The 11,383-nt window shown below is 48.9% G+C and overlaps 2 protein-coding genes across 2 annotated transcripts; both read right to left on the bottom strand.

Annotated features, from left to right (window-relative positions):
- Window positions 1-209: 209 nt before the first annotated feature.
- Window positions 210-4,854, bottom strand: LOC125507744 (chloroplast stem-loop binding protein of 41 kDa b, chloroplastic). The gene is made up of 10 exons (XM_048672236.1): window positions 4,556-4,854; window positions 4,331-4,471; window positions 4,130-4,216; window positions 3,948-4,038; window positions 2,693-2,747; window positions 1,392-1,452; window positions 1,084-1,305; window positions 883-999; window positions 660-749; window positions 210-578 (listed from the first exon to the last, which is right to left on the bottom strand). Exons 1-10 carry the CDS (start codon window positions 4,646-4,648, stop codon window positions 402-404), a joined length of 1,134 nt encoding a protein of 377 aa, XP_048528193.1. The 5' UTR covers window positions 4,649-4,854; the 3' UTR covers window positions 210-401.
- Window positions 4,855-7,978: 3,124 nt separating this feature from the next.
- Window positions 7,979-9,893, bottom strand: LOC125555562 (phospholipase A1-Igamma1, chloroplastic-like). Its single transcript, XM_048718470.1, has one exon. It carries the CDS (start codon window positions 9,639-9,641, stop codon window positions 8,274-8,276), a length of 1,368 nt encoding a protein of 455 aa, XP_048574427.1. The 5' UTR covers window positions 9,642-9,893; the 3' UTR covers window positions 7,979-8,273.
- Window positions 9,894-11,383: the final 1,490 nt, after the last annotated feature.

The following is an 11,383-nucleotide window of genomic DNA, read 5'->3' as shown; positions in this document are numbered from 1 at the left end:
TTGGTTCGGTTTTCAAATCTTTAGTGATCAAATTCAGGTTCCGTTCTTAGAAAACCGATAATATTAGGTTCGGTTTTCAAATCATTAGTGATCAAATTCGGGTTCCACTCTTAGAAAACCGATATTATTAGGTTCAGTTTTCAAATCATTAGTGATCAAATTCGGGTTCCGTTCTTAGAAAACTGATATTTATTATAAACAATATAAACTGAACCGAAATAAACCAAATGGCACGAGGAGAGAATTAGGTGTCAGCAGTACATTTCATCAGATGAGTGAACCTTATATCCCAAAACTGAGATCGTCTTCCCTGTGCTACATATGCACCCGCACAGGCACAGTCGCCACACGCTTTGCGCTGCCATGAGCCATGTGTCCGTCCATGCACGCCTCAGATCGGCTCACACGCTCACGAGCTTCTTGCCAAGGATCATGTCGTCCGTGGTGAAGTCGGCCTCCTTCCTGAAGGTCCCGCGCCCGAAGTCGAGGTTGTAGGAGTCCGTCAAGCCGTCGAGGAGGTCGTACTCCGGTGTAACCCCGAGGTCCTTGCTGGCCTTCTCCACCGACGCGAAGAAATGCTGCCATCGTTGCATCGTGCAGTGTCAGTCAGCAACACTACAATAGTTGTACTTTTTCAGAGCAGGATGCAGAAGAAATACCTGGTCTCTGAAGGGGAAGGCCTTCTTCTTGCCGAAATCGAAGTCCTTGGGGTTGTAGTGGATGATCTCCGGCTCAGGGAACCCTCCAGCCTGCATTGCATACCAAACACCAAGCAAAAGAAAAAGTATAGTTAGATTTTTTTTTGCGAATAGTTAGAAACTAATTAATTGCCCAGATATGGAGTAGTAGTTTGCAAATGAGGAGCGGTTTGTCATCGATGACCTTTGCGCATGCCCGTGCTAGCCCGTCGAAGGTGACGTACTTGCTGCCAGAGATGTTGTACACCTGCTTGCTCGCCTTGGGGTTGCCGAGGACCTTGATGAAGGCCGTCGCCAAATCCTGTTGCAAACCAGCACAAGATACAGAGGATGGCTTCTAAAACATCAAGCACAATAGCGATTCACAGCATGTCAATGCACCGACCTTGACGTGGCCGAGCTGGGTGATCTGGTTCCCGGCGTTAGGGATGGGGATCGGGCGACCAGCCTTGAGCCGGTGGAAGAACCACTCCTCCACGGGGTTGTAGTTGAGAGGGCCGTAGATGTAGACCGGCCTGATGGACGTCCAGTTCACGCCGCTCGTCTCCAGCAGGCTCTCCGTCTCCAGCTTTCCCTTGTGCCGGCTTTTCGGGTCCACGGCGTCGGTCTGCCGGATGGGTATACATACGCTCGCCACAAGTCAGTTATGGTGGCGCCTTTATGTTGACATTCATGTGAGTGGTATGGAAATACCTCAAAGTGTGGGAGCAGGTCTGATTTAAGGTAGACTCCTGCCGATGAGCAATAGATAAACCTGAAAATAGTACCAGAATGCTAGATAGTTCAGGGCACTAAAAATTGCAAAACGTCTTGTTTTGAGTGAATTGCGAGAAACCATCACATTTGGGGCTTCATCTGCGGAAAACCATCAGGTCATTAATTTTTTGCAAAAATCACCACGGATTCCGTAAACATTTTGCAAATCGCACTATTCAGGTGATTTGGCTCATTTGATCATTTTCTGACAAGTGGGACCAGATTGTAAGGAGCTGACTAGGCAAAGTTTTGACAGACACACCCCTGAATTGTAAAAACAAAAAACAATCAGATCCTGTCTGGATCGGGAGAGGCCCCGAGCTGCCAAACCCCCGCGCCACTCCGGCGACCCCCCCCCCCACCAACACCACCACCGTGCCGGCTGGCCCCAAGCCGCTACGACCGCGGCCCCACCCCTCGCGCCGACCGGCGCCAAGCGGCTACGACCCCAGCCCCTGCCCCGCGCGGGCCGGCCCCAAGCTGCTACGACCCCGGCCCCGCTCCTCTCCTCGGTAGCAAGCACGGCGGCCCCAAGCCGCACGGCGATGCACCCACGCCTCCCTTTCTCCTTCCTCCCTCCTCTCTTTCCCCGGCCGGTGGCGCGCAGCCCCGGAGCAAGCAGCGGCGGCAGCGCAGAACACCAGAGCAAGAAGCGGAGCACAGCACGAGCACAAGCAGCAGCAGCTGCGCGGCGGCGTGCAGCTCGGACGCATCACCGGAGCAAGCAGCGACCAACGATGGTGAGCTCCTCCGCTGCCTGTGCGTGGCGTGGACAGCAGCACATGAGCGCGAGGCCATGGCCGAGCAACCGCCCGGCTCCAACCGCGCGCGGCGCATGGGCCCGACCTCGCCGGCACCGTCGAGGAGCTCTCCGCAGGGATCTCCTCCACTGCGCGGCCGTCTGCACCGACGAGGTCGGCCTCGCCGGGAACGCCTCCTCCTCTCCTCTCTCTGGCAGTTGTGCAAAAGAGGGGCTGATTGCTTTTTCTTTTTAGATCTAAGGGTGTGTGTGTAAATGTTATGCCAAGTCAGCTCCTTACAATCTGGTCCCATTTGTCAGAAAGTGATCAAATGAGCCAAATCACCTGATCAGTGCGATTTGCAAAATGTTTACCGAATCCGCGGTGATTTTTGCAAAAAATTAATGACCTGGTGGTTTTCCGTAGATGAAGCCCCAAATATGGTGGTTTTTCGCAATTCACTCTCTTGTTTTGCATCCGATCAAGTAACCAGCTTACTGTTCCAGGTTCGGCAACGCTTCTAGTATGGGGGATACTTCAGTGGCCTCGCGCCCTGAAATACCATGACACAGAAGAGTTACAACATTTGGGAGATATCAGATGATAGTTTCAGTTGGGGAAGTGCCATTTTGCATTTCAGAAGCAATCTTCCAGTGCTATAGTACTAATTGACAGAGTAGGGCATTTTGGAGACCGAGCTCCATGGAACCCTTTAGTTTGAAAAATTCAAAATTCATAAATTCCAGTTTCAAAACATTCTGAAAAAAATACACATGTATGCAAGGATGTAAAGTGTATGTGTGAAAAAAAATTCAGGATGAAATACCTTGAATTACGGGCTGCATAAAAATGACAAAATTATGGACTTTAAAGATGAACAGTATGTATGCTAAAAAGCCCCAGATTTGTCTTTTTTGTGTAGCTCACGTTTTAATGTATTTCGACCTGAAAATTTGCACACATGTACAATTTGTATCTAGGTATATGCGTATTTATTTTCAGAATTTTTTGAATCTGAAAATTTTGAATTTTGAAGTTTTCAAATAAAGGCCTCCATGGAGCCCGGTCTCCGTTTGGCATTTTCGTGTAATTGACAGGCTTATTTGCACCTGGTCGGTAGTTATGAACAAACATTAGTGTGGTACCCGAAAGATCTATCTATTTAGTATGTTGTAGCCTGATAGCATTCAGGTCAATGTGGTCGCATCTAATGAGCAAAATGCTGCTCTTGGCGATGATGGTTGAAGGACCAGTTGCCCGGCTAAAGGGATCTAGGAGACTGTTGACCACGCTGACATCTTCAATATCAGGGCGGATAAAAATCACAGCATCATCAGCATAGAGCAAAGTTCTATGCTTAACAATCCGCGAACCAAAGGGAACAAGGATGCCTTCAGACCAAGCAAGATTAAACCGGCAAGCAGAGCATGAAAAGGAGAGGCGGGAGGGGATATCCGTGCCGATGGTTCCTCCTATGAATGATGTACTCCGAGAAGTATCCCTTAACCAAGTTTCAGTGCTCGCCAAGGATAACAGATTGTCGATCCAATTTCTCCATCGCAGACCCCTACACTGCGAAGCTCTGAGTTCCGAAAGATAGACTGGCAGCACCCTTGAATCTCCTTAGTTTTTTCTAGACTGCTGATCCTTACATGCTTGTAACTACTCCGTGTAATTTAACTTCCGTGATTAATCAATGAAATACGGCGCTGCTGTGTTAATAAAAAAGTGTATATTGAGCTGTCCGGTTTACCATTAATATCATAGACGACATTGAAGCCCTTAGCAGCAAGGCTGGTTTTCACGAAATCAAAGTCTTTCCTATCACCTTTCAAATGCAGCACCTACACGCAAAAGGCATCCTAAATATCACGATTGTTATGCAAATAAGGCTGAACAAGTGACACAAGGACAGGATAGGAGGAAACGCCATACCTTGGAAGAGAACTCTGCATACTCTGCATCTGATTCACCTGGCAACTGCTGGGTTATGGGTGCCTTTCCTCTGGTGAACAATGTCACCTGACAAAATTCATCTTTTTTACTTCATGTAAACTCTCAAAACATTAAGGGTCGTAATAAAATAATTAGCCCAAGGAGCCATTCTTTGGATCAGAAATGTATGTCCAGACTGACCTGGTGTCCCTCCTGGACAAGTTTCCTGGACAGGAAGAGACCGATGAACCTGGTGCCTCCCATGATGAGAATGTTCTTGGAGTCTGCAGCTGCTGCCACCTGCATTCTCGCCCCCCTTGGCTGCCATGACCTTCTCCTATTCTGCCAAAGAGAAAACCCACAACCATTTTTAGTTTGATCATCTTATCCTCGAACCAAAGAAAGCTTGTGTGTTCTTTTGATCACCTGGGCTGAGATGGAGATGGCCGCGCCGCCAAAGTCGGAAAGAGGGGAAGACAGGAAGAGGCTGCTCTTCAGGGAGACGCTTGCCGCCGCCATCTCTCTCCCCTCTCCCTGAGCTTGTGCTACTGAAAATACGATGCGCAAACAAGAGGAGAGGGCTTTGTTTGCCTGTCCAGGATGGCGGCGGTATATCCCTTGTCTGAAACCTGTGGTTCGGTGCGTGCTAATGGGAATGAAAAATGAGGCGCCAGGGATCGTTTTGGCTTGTGTGGAGGGGGGAGCCCGCCCTATCTATCCTCTGTTGGGTCCTCTCCTCCCATCCGCTCTCGTGTCCACTTAATGGGCAGCAGCATTCTGAATTTCTGATCAACTGATGGCGACATTTGTTTTCTCCTCTCCTCTTCTTCTGGTGTCAGTCAAACATAGGAGCCATGGCGTGTGACGACCTGCCGTCCTCATCCCCTCCGCCTTGGGCCCTTGGCCTCCATCTCCCCCTCCGTTTCCGGCGAGATCCACCATCTTCGCCGTCGCCAGCGACTCCTGCGTACATTGTCCGCATTTGACCTCGATTGGTCAATGCCGAACCGAAAACAAAAATGGATCGGACGGTTTATTAACTGATTATACGAGTACCTGCCTGCGCGCTGCCGGCGGCCTCCGCGGTCTTCCGCTCTTTCCGGATGGTGCGGCGGTGCAGCTAGCCGGCGGAGAGGCCATCGGCCCAGAGTCACCCCCTGCGGGAGGAGGCACCCGCGCATCCACCGGCCCAGCGTCGCCCCCGTGTCGCCCGCAGATCGCGACCCTGCCTCGCCACCATCACCACAGCGGGAGAGCCGCTCGGCCTACACCTTGGAGGCGCCAGCAGCCGAAGACTGCGGCGGCGTCTCGCGGCCGACGGAGTTATGGGAGAACTTGCGGTGCGAGGAGCGCGTGGACTGTTGAAGTAAGCCGGGAAAGCTGACAGGTGGGCCCTCACGCACTAATTGGTTGATTAAGCCTCTATCCTGTATAAATAAGCATCGATGCTTGACAAAAAAATTGCTTTATTTCTCTAAACATCTCTCTTAAGCATCTTGCATTGTACAAGGCCTTAGACCAAGGGAGTACAAAATAAGCTTGATGGAGGCTTTTATTTTGAAAATTTTAAATTTTAAATTTTTTTTGTTTCAATTTTTTTAAATAAATACACAACTATACAAGGATGCAATGTGTATTTATGAAAAATTTCAGGATGAAATACCTTGAATTGCAAGATGTAAAAAGAAAACAAAATTATAGACTTTAAGGATTAACGGTACAATGCTAAAAGGCCTCAGATTGTCTTTTTTGTGTAGCTCTTAATGTATTTTGGCCTGAAAATTTGTGCATATGTTCGTGATGTATCTAGGTATATGTGTAATTTTTGAAACGAAAAAGTTTGAATTTTAAACTTTTCAAATTAAGGCCTTCATGAAGCTCGGTCTTCATTTGGCATTTTTTCTCATATAGGGATTAGAAAATAAGTCCCCATATATCTAATCGGTCTGGATACTTTTAGGCCTCCAACACGGTGGTTGGACTGGGCTAAACGTCTGAAATCCAATCTCAAATGGGGAGCTCTAGGGGAGTTTAGGCATACTTCACATCAAACGCCAACATACTAGTCCCACCAAGAACCCTACCTGACTCACTCCTCCGGCTACCCGCATTGATGCCTGTCCACCCAGCACGTTGTCCAAGGAGTCTAACCCGGCTATTAAAGCCTGTCCACGCCCCCTCCCTCCAAAACCCTAAACCACTCATTTCTCCCAACAAAAACACATATCTGCGTCGCCGTCACACTCATCCCATCGTCATATCCTCCTCATCTCCGTCATGCAAGCTCAATTGGCCGTACCTCCACCGGCATCTCCCACAACAACCGACACAACATCCTGCCCTCCCCATTAGATGGCGTCCATGTTGCTACCATGCAGAGGAGGTCGCTGCCACCAAGGGAAAGGAGGCGTGTGTCGCATGTGTGGCTGCCAAAGAAAAGAAGTGGGAGGGGTGCTCTCTGCTCTTCAATCCTCACAGACCCACTCAGAGTCGTGTGCCAATCATCACGCCGCATATGCAAAGGAGGAGAAGGCATTCGCCGTCTGTCACGAGGCACGAGGTAAAGTCGCGACGTGCAAAGACTGTGAAAGAGCATATATGCCCTTAACTAGCTACACTACTAAGAGGGGGTGCACCTTTAACGTATTGTGGGAATTAACTGCACATACACACACAAAAGTGCTCCCACAAACATAACCAAAATATATGAGAGAGGGTTCTCAAATTCACTGATGTCTCACTGTTATATAGATAGCCCGAAACTTTTGGGTCAGATGATGAGTAGATTTTTCATCACTTTTATTCCTTATTTCTAAATAATAGATGTGAGATTTTCTGAATTTTACCCCGTGCGCGCCCCTTTTGCTTGATTTCACCAGGAGTTATGCTAGAGCCATGAAAAGTTTTTACGGATTCTACGTGTGGGATAACTAGTGTAGAGGATTCGTAAAATGTCCGTTAGGGTCTGTAGTTCTAGGATTATTGTTTCACCCAGTTTCTCAAAAAGAAGGATATTTTGAAAATTGATTGGAAGACACCTAATTCTAAGTGAAAATATGCCAATTGTCGTCATAACAACCTCCCTTATTTGAGCACTTTACATTTTGTGCACTAACTATTTTGCATAAAAACCCTTTAAATTTGCATAAAGCATAACATTTTCATCCTAACTCCAATTCATGTAAATAATATATGCATTTTCATCAGAAAAATGTGAAGAATCTGAATATGACATTCGCATGCATGTTTAAACAACTTTAACCCACTGACCAGGAGTAAGTCAACTATAATCTTAACATGCACATGGAGTTTCACTTTGGATCCTTCCGTACTTTGGATTTCTACCTCCATTTAAAAATGTCTAGCTTAGTTTTGGATCACCTCAAACCTTTTAAAATGCAATGCATCATCCATGCTTGAGTTGCAATGCTTGTTGTTTATCGTATGCCTTTGTCTTTACTTGCTGGTACTTTTCCTTGTTCATGATAGAGCCTGATACAGACACTGTTTAAGAGGTTGCTTAGGACAACATCCTCAAGGATCTTGTTCATTGCCAAGTTGTTGAGAAAGGCAGGACTTACAACCCCTTGAACAGGTCTTACCCATATTATCTCCCTACTTTGCACTAGGATGATATGATGTTTTAGTGATTGCAACAAAAGAAACTAAAATTCAGATTGTAACTGAAATTAAAAAAAAGTTGATCGAGATTGAAAGTTTTTTTTTTTGAAAAATCAAGATTGAAAGTAATAATGGGCCAGGATGTTTTGCTAGTGGCATCTCTCCATAAAAAATAATGACCCAATTTTTTTGGACGATTCTTCCAGAATCTTGAGAATCGACCAAAAGAACTGGGTTCTCAAGATTATAGGAGAATCAACCAAAAAAACTGGGCCAATATGACATGGTGAACAAATTGGTGTTGGGAGTTAAATTGCAGTTTTTCTGATTATGATCAAAACACTGGATTCACGGTTGCAATTTTAGTTTTTTTAGAGTAAAATAATTGTTTTACCCTAATTAAGAAGCTTGCAAATGTACAGTTTACGAACAAACTAGTAATTACTAACACATCAATACATCATCACACTAAGCAAATTGACACTTAAGAGTAGTAGCACACACAGGCAGATCATCCGACGCGTTAGTCCAGCTCCGACAGCGGCAGCACGTCGTTCGCCGGCATGTCGTCGCGCTCCCGCGCCGGCAGCACCCACCGGCCGGAGCCGTCGCGCTCGAGCCCCTTGTTCGCCATCTGGCTCCACTTCTCCGGAATGCCCTCCGTGTCGCTCAGCATCGCCGAACGCTTGTTCACCAGCGCCACGTCACGCCGCGGCGCACCGTCCTCCCGCCGGAATTCGCCGGCGGCGCTCTCGTGGCCGTCCAGCAGGTGCAAGCACAGCTCCAGGTTGTGAGACCCCACCGGGTCGTGAGAGCCCTTGAGGTGCGGCGACTTGGAGACGTTCAACGCGAGCTCGTGGCCGACGTGCACGTACTCGAACGCCTGCCGGAGTCCAACCAGCGCCCACAGGCCGCCCAGCACTCCGGAGACGGAGGCCTCGAGCGCTGTCCGGGGGACGGTCGGCACGAGGTCGGTGTTGACGACGACGCGCAGGACGCTGACGTTGCGCGACGAGAGCCCGTCGCAGAAGGCCCTGTTGCCGACGCGCGGCGCGGAGAAGGTGACGGCGCGGACGGGGACGCCCGGGTGCGCCGCCGCGGCGTCCCTGGCGGAGAGCAGGGCCAGCGCGCCGCCGAGGCTGTGCCCCGTGAAGGTGACGTGGACCTTCTCGCCGCGCTTCCCGAAGTAGTCCACAAGCCGATTGAGCTCGTCGGCGACCTGGTCACGGGCGCTGCGCGCGCCGTACTTGGTCCCGGCGTTGCTGGACGTGTACAAGGTGTGGAACCCCTCGGCCACCATGGCGCCGTCGCCGTCGGCGGCGTCGAACGGCACGAGGCCCGTCCTCAGGTCCATGAACCACTCCTCTGCCGCCATCGTGCCGCGCCACACGACGACGACGTCCCGGTGCCCGACCCGGCTGGCCTCCTCCGCGCCGCCGACCGCGACGTACCCGGCCCAGTTGGCGTGGTCGTCCCAGGCGTCGGCGTGGAGCCGCGACATGAGCCACCGGGGGATATCGACGTCGCAGGTTGTGTAGATGAACGCGGTGGCGACGTACCCGTGGCCGGCGAGCCCGAGGGCCGGGAGCATGCGACGGAGGCCGTGGAGGCAGGTGCCGCAGTTCTTGGACCAGTGGCGGCCGTCGAAGGCGTCGTAGGTGGCCTGCGCGAGGTCGCCATACCTGAGTATCTCCGAGCGGAGGCCGGCGTCGAGCGGGTCGAGGAGCGCCGCATCCCACCCGCCGCCACGGGCGAGCTTAGCGTGAGGGTCGACAGGAGGCGGCAGCGAGGACGTCAGAGGCTGCACGGCAACAGCTATGGCAACAGAGATGACAGTGAACTGGAGGAGGCGCTTGAAGACGGCGGCCAGGCTACGACCGGCGATCGACATCGACGGGCAGGGCTCGCTCGCCGGCGCTCAAGATCGGCCGTGTTGAGTTGTATTGCATTCGCGGCTCTGCCTGTCCATGGTCGTGGTACGGAAGTAGATATAGGCATATACTACTAGGTAGCCAGTGGCAAGCACCTACCGGCGGGGTGAGTCGTCGCTCAGATCCACTTGGTCCCGAGGTCAACGGAACGGCGGCCCAGAAAGAAGACGGCCGGCGATGAGAAGGTCACAAAAAATAATGGACGAAACGCAGTAGCATCATACCACTTGGCATATTTGTTGTTTGATTTACCAAGTTCAGTGACCAAGCTGCACGGTTTTCAAGTTTTTTTTTGTGAATCATGATTTTCAAGTTCGGTGACAAACGGAAAATCATGGGTGGATTACGGGGATCTTTACACTAATTAACCCCCCCCCCCCCCCAAAAAAAATTCACGGGGGTGGGCCCTGCTTCCTCCTTAATCTCCAATCAAACTATGCCAGCTAATCAGAGACAGTTGAATCCGTATTCATCAGCCCGTGTGTCTAGCATTACTCGAGCGCAATATACCTCTCTTTGGACATAGAGCATTACTGCTAGCACTAACTGTAAATTCGTTAAACCTCAATCAGTGAAAGATATAACTTACAATCCATTAACATGAACGAGCAAAAAGAAGAAAGGCGCAGCTTCGCTGATGACCTCGCTGGTACAAAGGAGGAGAAACAATGTCGTTTTAAGATAAAGTGGTTGGTTCATGGAGACGGGAACAAGCCTTCGTCGCCTATGACAATGTTAGTGCAATTGTCGTATTGTGTCGCCGAACTCTATGGTCAAGGGGGACCTCCTATCCTCATCCAGAATCAAAGGACGCCCACACATTGGTGAGCATAGGAAGAGCTTAACTCGAGAGTCAGATTGGATAGCATAGGACTACTCAATAAATTAATGCGATGATGACATGGAGGTGTCGTCTTTTCAATGAGCGTTGAACACATTGAGGAAGGGGGGGGGGGGATTGGTGTGTAGAAATAGCTTGGAATGAACTGCAATTGCTCAGACCGTATGAGTACTATTTTGCTTCAGGCAGAGTTGCAAATAAATAAATAGCGATCAAAGATATGCTAGCACTCAAGTTCAACTCAATAACAAGCTAGAAAGTGCACTTACCAAATACTCCCTCCGTAAAGAAATATATGAGTGTTTAGATCACTACTTTAGTGAGTGAACTAAACACTCTTATATTTCTTTAACAGAGGGAGTACAAGTGTTCTCGAGGGTGTAGGAATACATGTCTAATTAATGGATTTCATACTTGTTTGATTTCCATACATGATTCGTTTGCTTTTGCGTGGGTGGAGGCAAAGCTTATCATACCACGAAACACATGTCTACAATTATATTTATCTCTACGATTATACCTCCAAAATAGCATACCCAACTTAGATGGGAGATAATAAGGTAAAATCTAATCACAATTTTATGTTCTAGGGTCCTTATCTGAAGGAAGTATGCCCTAGAGGCAACAATAAAGTTATTATTTATTTCCTTATATCATGATAAATGTTTATTATTCATGCTAGAATTGTATTAACCGAAAACATAATACATGTGTGAATACATAGACAAACATAGTGTCACTAGTATGCCTCTACTTGACTAGCTCGTTGATCAAAGATGGTTATGTTTCCTAACCATAGACATGAGTTGTCATTTGATTAACGGGATCACATCATTAGGAGAATGATGTGATTGACTTGAC

Source organism: Triticum urartu, chromosome 5 (genome assembly GCF_003073215.2).
Source record: "Triticum urartu cultivar G1812 chromosome 5, Tu2.1, whole genome shotgun sequence".
In the NCBI taxonomy this organism is placed as follows: domain Eukaryota; kingdom Viridiplantae; phylum Streptophyta; class Magnoliopsida; order Poales; family Poaceae; genus Triticum; species Triticum urartu.
The sequence above is the reverse complement of the archived record's forward strand: the minus strand, read 5'-3'. Positions and strand labels throughout refer to the sequence as shown.